Source organism: Gopherus flavomarginatus, chromosome 2, assembly GCF_025201925.1.
Source record: "Gopherus flavomarginatus isolate rGopFla2 chromosome 2, rGopFla2.mat.asm, whole genome shotgun sequence".
NCBI lineage: Eukaryota > Metazoa > Chordata > Testudines > Testudinidae > Gopherus > Gopherus flavomarginatus.
This window is the reverse complement of record NC_066618.1, coordinates 227838026-227856986: the sequence shown is the minus strand read 5'-3', so window position 1 is coordinate 227856986 and position 18961 is coordinate 227838026. Positions and strand designations below refer to the sequence as shown.

Here is an 18961-nt window from a genome sequence, read left to right as displayed (position 1 = left end):
CTGAGGTTTAGGATGGTCAGACTGACATCAATAATTTCCTCACTGAACAGAGACAATTGGTTCTCAGCTTTTGAGATGAAGGATGCCTACTCCACATAGACCTCCACCCCTCACGCAGAAGGTTTCTGAGGTTCTCCATGGACAGGCACCACCACCAATATAGGGTACTCTCCTTTGGCCTTGCAACAGTATACTTGTAGGTATCCTTCATGCTATCAGTAGTAGCAGCTTACCTGGAGCACCGCAAGTCATCAATTTTTCCCTATTTAGTATTGCTAGCAGTGCCTTGAAGTCTGCTTCTGCACCATGTTATCAAACTTAGAAAATGCATGCTCGGGGCAGTTCAGGTCATATTTAATAATAGTATAAAAGAGTCCACTAGAAAATTGTACATAGCCAAGTGGAAATACTTCTCAGTTATCAGATAACCACAGAGGACTCTGACATGCTGACTTTTTTTAGAATATTTTCTCTCCTTAAATACCAATGGTGTCTCACTTAGTTCACTACAGGTTCATGTGGTAGCTACCAGTGCCTGTCACTAACAGGGAAAGGATCACTTGATGATTACCTGTTCTGTTCATTCCCTCTGGGACATCTGGCATTGGCCACTGTTGGAAGACAGAATACTGGGCTAGATGGACCATTAGTCTGACCCCGTATGGCCGTACTGATGTTCTGATAACTACTCTATCTTTACCCATCCTGTAACAGTACTTTTTTTGAAAGGCCTGGTTAGAACCTTTCCTCCTGTGAGTAGGTGCACTCCGATGTGAGACCTGAATTTTGTCCTCTTAGCACTAACAAGACCTCCATTTGAACCCTTGGCTTCTTGGTCCTTATCCCTTTTATCCATGAAAGTCACCATTCTAATTGCCTTCACCTTAGCTATAAGGGTGGTGAACAGGGAGCCCTCAGGGCAGATCTGCCATATACAGTCTTTCACAAGGATACGAATGCTCTGAGGCTACATCCTAAATTTATGCCTAAACTGATCTTGGATTTCCATCTACATTGGACAAGCCACCTACCTCCATTCTTCCAAAAACCACATACTGCTAATGAAAACAGTTGGCCTCATTCCACAAATGCCCATTGAGCTGGGGCATTCTACCTGCAAAGAATAAGGCCATTTAGAAAATCACCTGCACTGTTTTATATCATTCACGGAATGGATGAGAGTGGAAACAGTCTCCTCACAAAGACCTTCCGAGTGAATTTTGGGGTGGATTCTGCTGGGTTAGAAGTTGATAAACATCCCTGCACCACAAGGTCTGAGAGGTCACTCTACTGGAGCCCAGACCACCTCTGTAGCCTTCATTTCAAGACATTCCTATTGTTGAAATCTGTAAAGCGGCTGTGGGGTTCAGTGAATGTCTTATCAAGACATTGTGCCTTAGTGGATGCTTCTGAGATGATGTCAAGTATCAGAGGGGTAGCTGTGTTAGTCTGGATCTGTAAAAGCAGCAGAGAGTCCTGTGGCACCTTATAGACTAACAGACGTATTGGAGCATGAGCTTTCGTGGGTGAATACCCACTTCATTGGATGCATGCCACAGGACTCTTTGCTGCTTCTGAAGATGATGTCTGTCTAAGTACAGTCGTACTCCTCTCAGAAGTATCACAGGGGTCCTCAAAACCTTCTCCTCAATAAGCACTGCTTGGCAATCACCCACAATGTAATACATATAAGGACTAGCACTTGAAGAAGAAAGAGAAGTTACTTACCTTATACAGCAACTAGAGTTCTTTGAGATGTGTGGTCCCTATCTGTATTCCACTACCTGCCCTGCTTCAGATCCTAACATCTGATTCACGGTAGGGAAGGAACAGGAGGTAGGTGGTCCACACTGCCCTTAGGCCTTTGGCTCGGAGTACAAGGAGGAGAAGGGTGCAGGAGCAGACTTACAGACACTGCTAGCAATGCTCTTCCAGCTTCAGACTCATGGAGCTCCCGTGCACTCACAGTGGAGTATACATAGGGTCCACTCATCTTGAAGAACTTCTGTTACTGCACAGAGTAAGAACTCTCTTTTCATAGATTCTATATCCTTAATGCGAATGTTACTGTGTTTGGCCACTTGTTACACATCCTCTTTCTGATGTTTAGCCCAAATTATTATGCAAGCAAATGTTAATGAGTTTCATTAAATGGTATAATAAGTTCAGCAGGCATTCTTCTGCTCAGTTAGACAGTGATGGCTTGGGGCCACTACCTGCTGGTAGACATCAGCTTCACCTCTTCTGTATCAGTGGGTTCTTAACTGGCACTGTGAACAGCAGGGAAAAGGATTGTTAAAAATACATGGATTTCCTGATTAAAGATTGTGTTCTGTCCATTTGTTGGGTGCTTTCAGTATCTTCAGTCAATGCCATTGATTTCCTTTCCATCCAATTGCTTCACAATGTCCAGAAAAGATAACGATATTTATGGTCTTTCCACAGGTATATTAACTTCAATCAAATAGAAACAGTCAAGCCAGAAACCTTCAGAGACCTCTCAAAATTAGAAGGATTGTAAGTGCTGGTTGGGCAAACTTTTTTTTCATTTGTTCTGTGTTCTTGATTTGTCTTCATTATTCAAAATCTGACTGACCTAAATAAATTCTGTGCCCTTTTATCTACAGAAGTGCTGAAAAGTAGAGGAAATTCTGTAATAGTCATCCTAGTAAGAGAGCAAGATATTGTAATGCAGATTTCCTTCACAAACCCTCCAACCAAGAAGAACTCTTTCAAATTTGAATTGTATGGCTGTAGACAATCCCAAGTTGTCATTTTCAGTGAATCGACTTTAGATCTCTCTGAAAGTGAGTTTAGATTTCTTTCAGGTAACAAAAGACATTATTTCAATCAAAACTCGGAAGGATTTTGTAACAAAATCTGTTGGCATGATACCTTTAAATGTGACTCATTTAAGGCCTCATCTCCTCTGGAAATTTACCTAAGTTACAGCCATCAGTTGCCAGACCCCTCTCAAAGCTGCAAACCCATAGTGTGAATAGGCAAAGGCTATGTCTACACAGCACTTTTCTGTTGGTGGCTTGTAAAGTATGTAGTCCGGTAGCTCCCCTAGCATGGGTTTAAGTCGCAGTGATGACAGTGAGATGTGACTTAGGTGAGTAGAACATAGACATGGCCTAAAGGATGTAACCTACATGGCTCTCTGCTCACCCAAGTCGTGCTCTCCTATCTACACTGCTGCATTTAGCCATGTCGTGTCCCGCTGCCTCCCAGCTGCTAGAACCTTTCCCCACTGCAGGAAAAGACTCTAGTAGCGGGGAGGAATTGGAGAGAGACTCCATCAATGTGGAAAGGCTCTGCCATCTCCCTACTGCTAGATGCCTTCCCCGCCAAAGGGAAAGAGTGCAGCTGCTCACCACTACTGAAGCCTTCCCCACTGCAGGCAAACTCTGTCAGGGATGGAAAAGCTCTTATAGGGAAAGCTGCTGAAGCTTTCCCCCCACTCCTTGCTTTCCCCCTGCCTGAGCTTTTCACTGACGTGCAGCTATACACTACAGTGTGAACGTAGCCTGATTTTCTCTGTGGCTACATATTCTCTACATACCGCCGACAGTGGCGTGTAGTAGCCGACATAGCTGACAATGTCACAATTTCCTCCAGTCGTGATTATGCTACTTTCAAGCAGAGCTAAATGCAACCAGTTCAAATAGTTGCTTTGTCAGGAGTTTTCACTGGAGTGGCTACATCGCTTAGTGATGGCACTAATCCGGAGAAATCCTCAGTGTAGAGAAGACCTTAAATAGAAATGATCAGGAGACCCCTATGCTTGTGGGGAAACAAAGGCCATTAGCCATAAATGACTCAGATTTTGTTTTTGTCATCTGAAAGAAATATAATCAATATTTATTAGTAAACTGTGGTTAAATAATAACCCTCTCCACCCCTTAGCCTTAGCTTTTATAAATGACAACTTTACTAATTTGTTAATATTATGCAACTTTTTTATTGTCAGATTTTAAAACATACAGTGCAGAGCCATGTTCTTTGTAATATATTAATATCTAATTCTGTAAAGGACTCTGTCAATTATTAAGGCATATCTTCTGTTCCTCAGATTTCTGCATGACAATAAGTTGTCTAAGATCCCAGCTGGAAGTTTTTCTCATCTGGATTCAATAAAGAGGCTGTAAGTTTTGGAAAACAATTATGTAAATAATGGTACTCGTTTTCTACTGCAAAACTGTGTGAACTGTGAAGAAAAGTTTTTAATTAGGTTAGTTAAATGAAGACCATAGCTTTCTGATGGTGTTTTTGGCATGCTTTTCACCATGGGATAGAGAAAGTGACATAATGTACTGTGTTTGTTCTAATGTTTCATAAGAAGTGAAATTTGAACAGAAATTAGAAGAAATTCCATAAGACACAAGGCTGAAAGAAAAGGCGGGGGAAGGGAGAACAAGGCTGAGGAATGAGAAATGAAGAGGAAGGCAAATGAGGAGAAGGGAAGGAATGTGATAGCAGCTACTGAATATGGAATAAGGGAAATTAAGACTAAATCAGAACAGAATTTGGTGACTCTCATTTAATAGAAATGGATGGCCTGTTTATAGACATGAGAACCAAATAGTCCATTTAATTTTATATGCCTGCAAATATGATGCGTTCTGTTCTTCCATGTCCTATTTGGTCAGCAAATGGACACATTTTTTCTTACAGAGAGAATTTTCCATAACTAATAAACATTGATTAAAGTTTAAGGAGCCTCACGTGTTCCTTTCTTGTTGCACATGCTCCTCTTCCTTTTCACATCTCATGATCAGTTAGCAAGCTACAGGTGTAGGACTTCGAAACTTAAATTTAACCCCATAATTTTGCTCTTTGTTCCTCAAGTGTTGCTACTAAGCCATGATGTCTCCAAAACCAGATGTGGAAATACCTGCTTGAGGGGCTCAATCCTCTCCCACCTTGAATTTGGTAGGAATTTTGCCACCTATTTCCATGGCACCAAGACTGGGCTCAAGGCTCTAAGAAGTCTCCAGGCCGTAAGGATTTATTTGAACTGGCAAATTGGGCCCAGTTCACCAAAGCACTGAAGTACATGCTTAGGTCCATCCCTATTCAGTAAAGTATTTCAGCACATGCTTAAAATCGAATGTCTTTAAGTCCCAGTGAACAAGTAGATGCTTCAAGTTAAGTAAGTGATGATGGACTTTAAGATGGGTTTAAAATTCAGTAGTTGTCAAAGCAGTTTGCTGAATCATGGCCAAAGAGAAAACATTCACAACTTTACTATCTTAATCTTTATCCTTGAAACCGTGAGGGTATGTCTACACCACAATCACACACCCGTGGCTGGCCCGTGCCAGCCGACATGGGCTTTCAGGACTCGGGCTGCATGCCTGTTTAATTGTGGTGTAGGTGTTCTGGCTCAGGCTGCCACCCAAGCGCTGGACCCTGCCACCACACAAGATCCTAGAGTATGGGTTCCAGCCCGAGCCTGGGCGTCAACGTGGCCATTAAACAGACTCTTAGTCTGAGCCCCACAAGCCCAAGTCAGCTGTCACGAGCCAGCCATGGGTCTTTAATTGCAGTATAGACATACCCTTAAAGTTTACAGAAGTAAAAAACAGCTTTGCTCCTTTGCTTGCTCCTTACCAAAAGCTAGGAACATAAGAACAAGAAGGAAAAGAAAACGCCAACACCATATGGCCCTCCAATGTGCTCTAGGTGTGTGATGCTGCTATCACAAAAAACAAAAAATTGAGGATTCATATAACTTAGTATTACTAATACCTTCATAGGGGCCTATTCTCCTGTCAATATAGATTCATAGATTCTAGGGTCAGAAGGGACCAATGTGATCATCTAGTCCGACCTCCTGCACAAAGCAGGCCACAGAACCCTACCCATCCACTTTTATAACAAACCCCTAACCTATGCCTGAGTTATTGAAGTCTTCAAATTGTGGTTTGAAGACCTCAAGCTGCAGAAAATCCACCAGCAAGTAACCCATGCCCCACGCTGCAGGGGAAGGCGAAAAACTTCCAGGGCATCTGCCAATCTGCCCTGGAGGAAAATTCCTTCCCGACCCCAAATATGGCGATCAGCTAAACCCTGAGCATGTGGGCAAGACTCACCAGCCAGCACTCAGAAAAGAATTCTCTGCAGTAACTCAGATCCCATCCCATCCAACATCCCATCACCAACCACTGGGCATACTTATCTGGCGATAATCAAAGATCAGTTGCCAAAATTAGGCTCTCCTGTCATACCATCCCTTCCATAAACTTATCAAGCTTAATCTTAAAGCCAGATATGTCTTTTGCCCCCACTACTCCCCTTGGAAGGCTGTTCCAGAACTTCACTCCTCTAATGGTTAGAAACCTTCGTCTAATTTCAAGTCTAAACTTCCTAGTGTCCAGTTTATACCCATTCGTTCTTGTATCTACATTGGTACTAAGCTTAAATAATTCCTCTCCCTCTCTAATATTAATCCCTCTGATATATTTATAAAGAGCAAGCATATCCCCCCTCAGTCTTCTTTTGGCTAGGCTAAACAAGCCAAGCTCTTTGAGTCTCCTTTCATAAGGCAGGTTTTCCATTCCTCGGATCATCCTAGTAGCCCGTCTCTGAACCTGTTTCAGTTTGAATTCATCCTTCTTAAACATGGGAGACCAGAACTGCACACAGTATTCCAGGTGGGGTCTCACCAGCCCCTTATATAACGGTACTAACACCTCCTTATCTTTGCTGGAAATACCTCGCCTGATGCATCCTAAAACCGCATTAGCTTTTTTAACAGCCATATCACATTGGCGGCGCATAGTTATCCTGTGATCTACCAATACCCCAAGGTCCTTCTCCTCCTCTGTTGCTTCCAACTGATGCGTCCCCAATCTATATCTAAAGTTCTTATTATTAATCCCTAAGTGCATGACCTTGCACTTTTCACTATTAAATTTCATCCTATTACTATTACTCCAGTTTACAAGGTCATCCAGATCTTCCTGTATGATATCCCAGTCCTTCTCTGTGTTAGCAATACCCCCCAGCTTCGTATCATCCGCGAACTTTATTAGCACATTCCCGCTTTTTGTGCCAAGGTCAGTAATAAAAAGGTTAAATAAGATTGGTCCCAGAACCGATCCTTGAGGAACTCCACTAGTAACCTCCTTCCAGCCTGACAGTTCACCCTTCAGTACGACCCGTTGTAGTCTCCCCTTTAACCAGTTCCTTATCCACCTTTCAATTTTCATATTGATCCCCATCTTTTTCAATTTGACTAATTCCCCATGTGGAACCATGTCAAATGCCTACTGAAATCGAGGTAAATTATGTCTACTGCATTTCCTTTGTCTAAATAGTCTGTCACCTTCTCAAAGAAGGAGATCAGGTTGGTTTGGCATGATCTACCTTTAGTAAAGCCATGTTGTACTTTGTCCCAATTACCATTGACCTCAGTGTCCTTAACTACTTTCTCCTTCAAAATTTTTTCCAAGACTTTACATACTACAGATGTCAAACTAACAGGCCTATAGTTACTTGGATCACTCTTTCTCCCTTTCTTAAAGATAGGAACTACGTTAGCAATTCTCCAGTCATACGGTACAACCCCTGAGTTTACTGATTCATTAAAATTTTTTGCTAACGGGCTTGCAATTTCATGCGCCAGTTCCTATAATATTCTCGGATGAAGATTGTCTGGGCCCTCCGATTTTGTCCCATTAAGCTGTTTAAGTATGGCTTCTACCTCAGATGTGGTAATATCCACTTCCATATCCTCATTCCCGTTTGTCATTCTTCCATTACCCCTAAGCTCCCCATTAGCCTTATTAAAGACTGAGGCAAAGTACTTATTTAGATATTGGGCCATGCCTAGGTTATCCTTAACCTCCTTTCCATCCTCAGTGTGTAGCGGTCCCACTTCTTCTTTCTTTGTTTTCTTCTTATTTATATGGCTATAGAACTTTTTACTATTGGTTTTAATTCCCTTTGCAAGGTTCAACTCTACTTGGCTTTTAGCCTTTCTCACTTTATCCCTACATGTTCTGACCTCACTAAGATAGCTTTCCTTGCTAATCCCACCCTTCTTCCACTCCCTGTAGGCTTTCTGCTTTTTCTTAATCACCTCCCTGAGATGCTTGCTCATCCAGCTTGGTCTACAAGTCCTGCCTATGGTTTTTTTTCCCCTTTCTTGGGATGCAAGCTTCCGATAGTTTCTGCAGCTGCGACTTAAAATAATTCCAAGCCTCTTCCGCATTTAGATCCACAAGTTCTTCAGTCCAATCCACTTCCCTAACTAATTTCCTTAATTCTTTAAAGTTAGCACTTTTGAAATCAAAAACCCTAGTCCCAGATCTATTTTTGTTTATCCTTCCATCTAGTTTGAACTGAATTAGCTCATGATCACTCGAACCAAGGTTGTCCCCTACAACCATTTCTTCTATGAGGTCCTCACTGCTCACCAAAACCAAATCTAAAATGGCATCCCCTCTTGTTGGTTCTTCAACTACTTGGTGAAGGAATCCATCCGCTATCACATCCAGAAAAATCTGAGCCCTACTATTCTTGCTAGCACTTGTCCTCCAGTCTATATCTGGGAAGTTAAAGTCTCCCATGATCAGACATTTTCCATTAGTGTTTACTTCCTTAAAAACATTAAAGAGGTCTATATCCATCTCCAGATCAGATCCCAGCGGTCTGTAGCACACCCCAAGCATTATCTCAGGGGAGGCTCTAGTAGCTTTCTTTCCCAGTGTGATTTTTGCCCAGACAGACTCTGTCTTGTCCATTCCATCACTTCTTATTTCTTTACAGTTAACTTCCTCATTGACGTACAATGCTACTCCACCAGCTTTGCCTTTATTTCTGTCTTTCCTAAACAGCACATAGCTTTCAATACCCGTACTCCAGTCATGACTACTATTCCACCACGTTTCTGTTATCCCTATAATATCCGGTTTCACTTCCTGCACCAGTAGCTCTAGTTCCTCCATTTTGTTCCCTAGGCTCCTCGCGTTAGTGTACAGACATCTTAATTTTTGCCGTTTGGCTTCAGTCACATTCTGTACCCTGTTAGGCACAGACGTTCTACCACCAACATCACTTGTTAGTCTGGCATCTACAACACCCTTCCTCCTTATGTCAATTCTTCTGTCCATGGCTATATTCCCTCTTACGTTGTTTACTTCCTTCTCAAGGTTAAATTCTGGCGTGGAGATCTCCCGAACATCTCCCCCAAATTTCTAGTTTAAAGCTCTCTTAATCAGGTTGGCGAGCCTCCATCCTAGAAGTCTATTTCCCTCCTTGCTCAGGTGAAGTCCATCCCGAGAGAACAGTCTTCTGTCTGTAAATGCATCCCAAAGCCCTCCTTATAGCACCACTGCCTGAGCCATCTCTTGATCGCCATAATCTTTGTCGCCCTTCTCTAGGAACCAGCAGAATCCCTCTGAAGATCACCTGAGCCTCGATTTCTTTAAGCGTCTTCCCCAGTCTGGCATAGTCTCCCTTGATATATTCCAGAGAGTATCTAGCCGTATCATTCGTTCCCACATGAAGGACAATCAACGGATTCTTCCCCGCTCCCGCTAGTATCCCTTTCAGCCTCAGGTCCACATCCTGTATCTTAGCATCCGGCATACAACACACCCTTCTGTTCTCCCGATCAGCTCTAGTCACAGGCCTGTCTACTCTTCTCAGTAAGGAGTCTCCAATCACGTAGACCTGTCTTTTCCTGGTGACAGTGCACTTCTCCGGTCTATCCCCCGCACCCACTGGCTGCAAGTCCTCTCGATTCCTATTCCCCCTTGCAATCCTCCTGGGGCTCACATGTGGTGTTGCCTCCATTGACTCTTCCCCTCCTCTTGCAGGACTATCAGCTCTTCTCTTTTTCCTTGCCCTCTCTCCTTCAGCAGCCACCTGCTGTGCCCCTTCTTCATTTTCCAACTCTGCAAACCTGTTCCTGAGTTCTATTTCTCCTTCACTAGCCCGTCCTTTCCTCTGCCTGGTTCTCTTAGTCACATGCTTCTACCGTCCACTTTCCTCACCAAGCAGTCTCTCTTCTGAATTCTTTGGGCCTGCTTCCATCTGCACATCTGAGCTTATCCCTTCAGCCCCCTCGTGTCTGTGCTCCATCATCTGCTCAAACCCCTGTCTAAACTCAACCAGAGTTTGCACCTGCATCTCCGGTCCTCGGATCTTCTCTTCCATCAGCTCTATCAGGCGGCACTTCATGCAGACAAAGCTCTTTTCAGGCGCCCCCTCCAGGATCATGTACATGCCACAGCTTCCACATCCAGTCATCCTCATTGTGTCTTTCACTGCTACCTCTGTATCAGTCATGGCCTTCCCACCTGAAGCCTGGTAGTCAAAACAACACAAGCCCCCAGCAGGCACCAGACCACCACCATATCCCTTAATCAGCTTGTCAGTTCCTCTGTCTTAGTCTCCCACTGAAACTCCCCTGTTTACTGCTCTGTTTGCTGGCTCCTGTGCTGCTGCAGCTGTCTGTGCAGCTGCCTGACTGGCTGGCTACTTTTATAGGACCCCTAATCAGGTAAGCCCCGCCCCCTAATCAGGGCTCCACTGCTCTCCCAGCACACTGCCCCTAGAAGCCTCCCCACACACACACACTACACAATACAATCCACGAACTACAAAAATCTGCTTCTCCAACAGAACTCCCACTGAAATATGTGAGTGTAATTCCTTTTGGTGATAATGGGAACTATATACGTATACTGAGGTGAGACTATTCTCTGTAGCATTTGGAACAAAAAGTGCCATTTACACAAAAGCCAATTGCCAGCTTACAATATTGATCAAAAAAAGCGAACATTGAAATCATTTCAAGGGGAATATTTTGTTTGGTTGTTTTTCAGTCTTTTTGAGGTTCAGAAAAATCCTAATCCCTATTAGTCGATTTTTTTGTTTTGTATTTGATTCCAGAATTCTGAAACTCAGAAATAAACAGTTGCAAAGCAAGTAAGCCGGCTACTCCTGGTGGGCAGCTAATGACAGAGAGAGAGAGAGGAGAGCCTCAAGGGCCACACTGTTACAGAAAGGCACTTTAAATGTCTTTATAGGCTTAATCTTTTTAACTTCAGAAAGCACCACCTTTTAATCTGAAAAGAACCATTTGAAAAATAGCTTTCGGGGGGATGGTTTTGTAGAATAACTGGCTAAGCTACTATAATCATCCTGAACATGTTAGCATCCCTTAAAGACGAGAGAGAGGGCTTGTCTACCCTTGTATACTAATGCTATAGCAGCACAGCTTCACTGATGCAGCTGTGCTACTGTAGCAGTTCAGTGAAGACACTGCCTATGCTGCTGGGTGGGCTTTGCCCACCCACAAAGAGTCGGTAGCTATATGGACAGGAGAAGCTCTCCCATCAACATAGCACTGTCTACACTAGGGGTTAGGTTGTTATAACTGTGTTGCTCACGGGGGAAGATTTTCCACCCCCTGAGCAACATTGGTATACTGAAGTAAGTTACTAGTGTACATCAAGTGGTGTCATTGTGGAGGTAGGGGTTGGGATAGGTGAGAAGGACATTCCATTAGTTAGGGCATTAACCTCAGTCTTGGGAGCCCAACTTTCAATACCCTACTCTGCCACAAACTTCCTTTGTGACCTAGGAGCCTCAGTGTCCGTATCTCAGCTCCCCTTCTATAAACTGGAGATAATATTCCTCTAGCTCACAGAGGTGTTGTGAAGATAAATAGATTAAAGTTATGGAGGCACTCAGATAATGGAAGTCATTTAAGCACCTGAAATAAATGGAAATCAATATTCCCTTCAAGTTATAGCAGTTGACCTCATCATCATGACATATTCCTTGCAGTTGAACAATCTAAAATACAGTGTAGCAGGCTCTGAATGTATGGTGTGATGATAGAAGGTTAAGGGCAAGAGTCTGACACTAATAACCAAATAGTTACTTCAAGGGTGATTTTTTTTTTTTTTTAAGGTACGGGTAAGAAAAAAGTGCCTCTAACAATTTTATTCTGTGAAAATTGAATCCCAGAAATATTACATACCCAACATAAAATGTATACATGCATTCAAATACTATCTTGTAAACAGAGAAAACATCATGAAAATATTACTAAAACAACTGCACATTTCAGTGTCATGACTGAACTAACAGCCATAGTCATTTTTAAAGTTTATAGGAATGACCATACTGGGTCAAACCAAAAGTCTATCCAGCTCAGTATCCTGTCTTCTGACAGTGTAATGGACCTGAAGAGTTTAGTTTTCAAATTTCTGGCTGCCTCTGACTTTAATAGTGTGAGGTTTTTGAGTGGCATCATTATTAATGTTACTTTTAGGACCAAGCCTTATTCTTGAGCATTGAACAGGAAGTGGTTGTCATATAAGTGAAACCAACACACAGATAAATCAGATAGGTTTTTGTTTATTTTATTTTATTTTATTTATTTTTAATAAAGGCATCCATTAGTTATAACTAAAATGAGTCATCTGGAGGTGGATCTCTGTTGGGAAGGAGTAGAAGCACATTTCTAGAGGACCCAGCAAAGTATTTAAGCCACATACATAGTTTTAAACATACACATGAATCTCATGGATCTTCAGCAAAAGCTTCCAGTGGAGTAGGAATGGTCTTAAGCATGTTACTGAAGTGCTATGCCAAACTGGGGCCAGAGCAAGGTGTAAGGTGTAGTAAGAAGTCCCTGAGGACACCTGGGTCTCCCCACACCCTGCCAAGAAATGCTGCTGCACCCAGCTGCTACACTACACAATAAATTCCTTTTGTCACTGAAGTGCTGGGAAACAGATTATATCTTGCAACTGTGTATTGGTGTGGAGAGAGAGTGATCCATGCATCCACTTCTCTCTGTAGTGTACTGAGTAGGGACAGCTATAGCTGACCCCTTCCTCTACATAGGCAGATTTTCTAATGGATATTTGCACCTTGTGGCTATTAACATTCTGTGCTGAATTATACTGGATCTGAAAGGCAGTTTACTCTTGTTTTGAGATTACCTTTTTATGCCAACATATGGAAGACAAATCATTTTTGAAGAATAGATTGTAATCTTGAGCAGGGAAGCAGGAAGAAAGGAAATGCAAAATGTAACAAGCCAGAGATTTTTACTGTGTGCATGTATGTATGTGGACACACAGATTAGTTATTTTGAAGGAACTGTACTAGCATTAAAAACATAAAAGTTATGTTAAATATAATCCAGTTGGTAACATGTCATTTAATGTACATTCTAGACAGTTGTTTTTATTTCATGTATGCACAGACACTTGGACTCTAATGCCTTAGTTTGTGACTGTGAATTAATGTGGTTGGCTGAACTAATAAAAGAATATACCAGAAATGGAAATACTCAAGCTGCTGCCACCTGTGAATATCCCAAGAAACTTCACGGCAGGTCTATTGCATTATTAATAGTGGAAGAATTCAACTGTGGTAAGTTAAGTTGGCTGCATGCATCTTTGGAGAGAAAATTGTTCGTCTTCTGGCTTTAAGTCTACAGGTATCTATTTTTATTTATTATGGAAAATAAATTTTATTTATTTTCATGAAAATTTATTGAAACACTTAAAAATATGGGTGCTTTTGGTTTAGTCAAGTCTTTAAAATGAAGAGCTATTGAAGTCTTTGATTATGATCACTTTTTCCCCCCACAGAATACAACTTAAAGTAGAACCCTGCTAAACTAGACTATATTCATCTCCATAATTAGCATGCAGGAAATAGTTTCTCTGCATTTCTCTGCAAAGATTTTATAGAATAGGTTGTAGTGAAATCTTATTACTACAACTTCATTTTTTTTTAAATCAACTATACTAGTGAGTATTATAAAAACAGAAATCTAAACTGTACTTATAATATAAAGGCATGAAGTACGTTGTATTATGGAATATTTGTTATGGTGTGTGTGAAAATTAATAAAGTTCTCATGTGTTATCACTCAAAAACACCAAGGATCAATTTCTGTCCGAGTTAACATTGTTTATACAGTAAGGTGCCATTCTGCAAAGATTTATACACTTGCCTCTCCATATGCACAATGCTTTTAATGGGATTATTAACAATGAGTAAAGAACAGGACATCAATAATTATTTTCAGGGTCTTCAATTCTCTGTGTGTGGAGAGAGGAGATGTTCAGTAAAGACTTCACAGTTAAGTTTGCGATGATACTTAATTTCTCTGTGGAAAGTTATATCTTGGATTGTATTTTTCTATCAAGGAATGTCAGTTTGAACGCATGGTTTCATTTCATGTTTTAAAATGAATTCAGATAAACAAATTTCTCTAGGTATTGTTTTCTAAGTGTGAACCAAATGCTGGAAGATACCTGGAAAGAGAGTGAATTCATCCTTTCTTGCAAATAGGCATAATAATGCAGTTCAAGCATAGCATTAATGTTTTTTGGTATACTGGCTGAGGCCAGCATCCCCCAAAGCCCCACTCTGTGTTGTTCTGTCTGTCTATCCATCCATCTCTTCCTCCCTCCTTCACCATGATAATACCTGATCATAGTAATACAAGGAATAATTTGCATGGGGAGCCATTGTCTGATCATGTTGGCACATATGAACACGAAGGGCAGAAAAGCACTGCCTACTTATAATAATAATAATAATTAATAATATAATACAAGAACTAGAAAACACCCAATGAAATTAAAGGGCATTGGATTTAAGGTGAATGAAGTAGATATTTTTTCAGAATGTATATAAGATAGACTGTCAAGTATCAGAGGGGTAGCCGTGTTAGTCTGGATCTGTAAAAGCAGCAAAGAGTCCTGTGGCACCTTATAGACTAACAGATGTTTTGGAGCATGAGCTTTCGTGGGTGAATACCCACTTCCCATGAAAGCTCATGCTCCAAAAATCTGTTAGTCTATAAGGTGCCACGAAATAGACTGTGGAACTCTTTGCACAAGATATCACTGAGGCAAAATAACAGGATTTTAAAAAAGGATTAGACTTGTATATTAATCAGTAACATTTTACTCACAGTTTCATTTGGTAGAAATAAAATGTTGTAAGAAAGACAGTGTAAAACAAAGCACTAAACAGCTACTTAACTGATTACCTGTACACCTTTTGTAGGATTCTTTTAAGCCTGATTGTTTAACTAAAGAAAGGAACTCGAGGGTTGAATGTAGTTTTATAGAGTTTATTAAATACCCTTAACAACAGCAACTAATAGTATAAGATATAATAAGGCAAAAATAATATTAGACTATGATTTGGCTAACAAACTAAAACAAATTGATGCATATAGCCATTTTTTAGAATTAAATCACACAACCATAGTAAAAATAACACATACATAATCACTATGATGGGAAGTTGACTTTGTTTAGATTTTTGACTAAGAGTTCCTCGGTATAGATCAGGGTTTGGCAACATCTGGCACATGGCTTGTCAGGGTAAGCACCCCGGTGGGCTGAGCCAGTTTGTTTACCTGCCGCATCCACAGGTTCGGTTCACTGCTCCAGGGTGGCGGGAAGCCGTGGCCAGCACATCCCTCAGCCTGTGCCACTTCCTGCAGCCCCCATTGGTCTGGAGCGGCGAACCACGGCCAGTGGGAGCTGCGATCCGCCGAACTTGCCGACGCGGCAGGTAAACAAACCGGCTTGGTGAGCCATGTGCCAGAGGTTGCCGACCCCTGGTATAGATCTTCACTTGTGTCAACTGGTTGTCAACTCTGGCAATGCTAATGCAGAAGAAAAACAATCCAAAGCTAGATCATAAAACAATTTAGTCAATTGCTTACATGCCAGTTTAGTCACGTCTCCTTCCCAATTGATCTATAATAGGCATCTATTTCCCAATAAATTATATTAGCCCCAGGATCTGATTAACACTCCTAACTAATTAAAATAAACACCGAACCAGATTGCCCATGAGGTAAACCCTATCCTTAAAGTTTTTATAGTATCTTGCCCAGAGCTGTATCACTTAGTTGACTTCCCTTTTACACATATTTTAATTAGAAAATTACATTCTATCAAGTTTCCCCATTTTACTGCTGTATCTGGCACATCAAACATATCAGTGTTCAATATTAATTTAATATGTTTTTAATGCATTCATTCACAGACATAGAAAAAGGGAAAGTTGCTGGTTGCAACACCATTCTTGTGAAAGGTTGCAGTAACTCTGTTTCTTCAAACAATTGAAGAAATCTAGCCCATTACACTTTGATTTTTTTTTTTTAAATTCTCTTAGCCCTCTAGTTTTCTAAAAGGCCTCGATGCCTGGGCAATTCTGAAATAGTAATTACTGATAATATTGGGGACCTTAGTTACTCCATTGTTCCAAGAATACCAAGCCTCAGAGAAAAGTCAGCTGTCTGTGGTTAGGAAGTAGCTTCCTTTATGGGCAGTTTATTTCATTGTTGTTCGTTACAGGGCTCCTTGCATTTCCTTCCCAAGCATCTGGTACTGATTGCTGTCTGATTCAGGCTACCAGATAAGGAACCACTACTCTGTTCAGATATGATAATTCCTGTGTAACTCCTGAGGGATTTCTGCACCAAAAAATAAAATTTGTATGCACAATTTTAAAATTCTGCAAACTTTGTCAATAAATAAATGTGGGGTCTCCAACATGGCACTGGGGAGCATGGGCCACTGGCTGCATGGAGGTGGGAGGATCACCCTGCAGCCCAACTCCCAGGACATGAACTCAGCAGTGAGTCCAACCCAGACACAGTGCAAGGGCCAGGTCTGCCCCAGAAACACCTTGGGCCCTGCCCCTCTATTCCAGGCACACCAAGATAGCAAGCAAGAGGGACCAAGTCTTGCATGCATGCCCATTCCTGCTCCCTAATCTAGATGTGGGGCGAGCAGGCTCTGCCCGACAAGATCCAAGTATGGAGGGGCTTAATGTGGGGGGGAATCCAGGGCTTTGTATGAGGCAATCTGAGTGTGGGTGGCTCAGTATCGGGTTCTGGGGGACATCTAGATGCACAGGGGCTGTCTGGGGGTTTCTGGGTGTAGGGGGAGTCTGACTCTGCAGTGGGGTCCAGGTGAAGGTGGTTGGGGCTCAGAAAAGTGGGGGTCTGGGTGCTGAGCAAGCAGGGCTTGGTGGGATGAGGGCCCAGGTGCAGCTGATTGGGTTCAGTGGAGTGGGGGATTGAGTGTGGGGGGCTCAATGGGAGTGGTCTGGGTGCAGGGGTGGGGCTCCAGATGCATAGGGTGAGATTTGGCAGGGTTGGGTTCTGGGTACGGTAAGGGAGAGGAGGCAAAGTGATCTGTGTGTGGGAGGAGGTTCAGATGCATGGCGGTTGAGAAGATAGGGGAGCAGCTCCCCATACAGTGAGCGCTCCTCCACGGCTGTGGAGTGATGGAGTCAGGAATTGGGGGATGGGGTGGTGCAGATCTTCCTGCCATCAGGGGAGGTTTCTGGGGGTGGATCTGACCTGGCCCCAGATGCTCCTTGCAGGGGAAGAGGAGCTGAGTCCAGCACAGGATAGGAGCCACTGGCTGGGATGTCTCCAGCCATCCTCCACCACTGTGATTTACCACTCCGCTGGCTGCTCCAGTTGCCCAAAACTATATGCCTGTACTGCTGGGGAGGGGTCTGTGACTGCTCTTGCAGCTTCCCTTTGCTTCCCTGTCAGTCATTTTTCTGTGGGGAAGCAAAGAAATTTACTGGGGACATGAATTCTGCGTGCATGCAATGGTGCAGAATTCCTCCATGAGTACTGTGTTCTTATGTCCCTCGGAATGGTCTCTCTGTAACTCTTAATAGAAGGCAGAATCTGAATGACCCATCTCAACTCTATGGTTCCTCTAGGGTGCTCTTTGAGTGTATGGATACTAAGATAACTAGATTTATTGATTTTGAATTTAAAAGATAGTATAGTTAGATGTATTTAAGATGTATTTGTCTAGGTTAGTTTGGGAGTCTGTCTTTGTATATGTGGCTGAAAAGATGTGATTAAGAGATAAAAAAAATGAATGGAAGGATTATAGGCAACAGAGAAAGCGACAGAAAATTTACTGTTAAAGTTGTAACATCTGTCTGAACATCTGTCACTTCTAGATTTTAATTGATAAATGGAGGATTCTGAAACCTTTAATCAAAAACTCAATTATATCCAAATTAAATTAATGTAAAATGTTAAGTGATTAGCATTGTAGTCTAATTTAATGCCCATTACTTCTGTGTGCTTTTTTGGTAGATTAAGGTGACCAGACATCCCAGTTTTATTATGGGAGTTTTAAGGTACTTACTATTTCAGGATATTAAAATGTTAATTAAAATTTCTGCTTCCAAAGCGCATTCTTCCATCCTCCACCTCCTTTGCGTGCACTGAAACATGTAATTCAGAGAGAGAGAGAGAGAGAGAGATCTTCTATAATTGTGAATATCACAGGGTGTCATGGAAGCAAATATCACAGCCAGAGGGAAATGAACATGACAATATTATATTTTATGGAGTTTTGTTCTACGGTGAACCAGACTGTACATATTCATTAATTTAGTGCCAATATAGTGTCAGTCTTAACTACAGCCTTTCTAGGCTATATCCAACTATCATACTCTAATAGAATCCGTGTTAAGCCAATGAAAGTTTTCTACAAAATGTCTGTGGTAGGATAATGACTACTTTACATTGACAGGCTGGTTAATATAATACCAGTGTCAACTACTAGGTATTTTACTACAAAATGAAGCTGAATGAAAAACTAGTTTTGGGAAATACTTTAAAATTGTTTTCATTCTGAAAGGTTTGGAATGGACATCATTTTGGTTTTTACCACTGTCATGGTATAATTCCCCACTCCGAACCTTAGCGTCCAAAAGATGGGGTACCAGCATGAATTCCTCTAAGCTTAATTACCAACTTAGAACCTCTAGCACTGCCACCAACCAGGAATTCCAGTGCCTGGTATACTCTGGTCCCCCCAAAACCTCGCCCGGGGACCCCCAAGACCCAGACCCTCTGGATCGTAACACAAGGAAAGTAAACCCTTTCCCTCACCGTTGCCTC

The 18961-nt window shown here is 42.0% G+C and overlaps 1 protein-coding gene across 1 annotated transcript in view; it reads left to right on the top strand.

The window, feature by feature from the left end:
• Window positions 1-18961, top strand: part of PXDNL (peroxidasin like) — a 304433-nt gene that overhangs the window by 162920 nt on the left and 122552 nt on the right. The window contains 3 exon segments of the mRNA XM_050941930.1: window positions 2446-2517; window positions 4076-4147; window positions 13241-13410. Coding sequence (XP_050797887.1) covers window positions 2446-2517; window positions 4076-4147; window positions 13241-13410 — 314 coding nt within the window.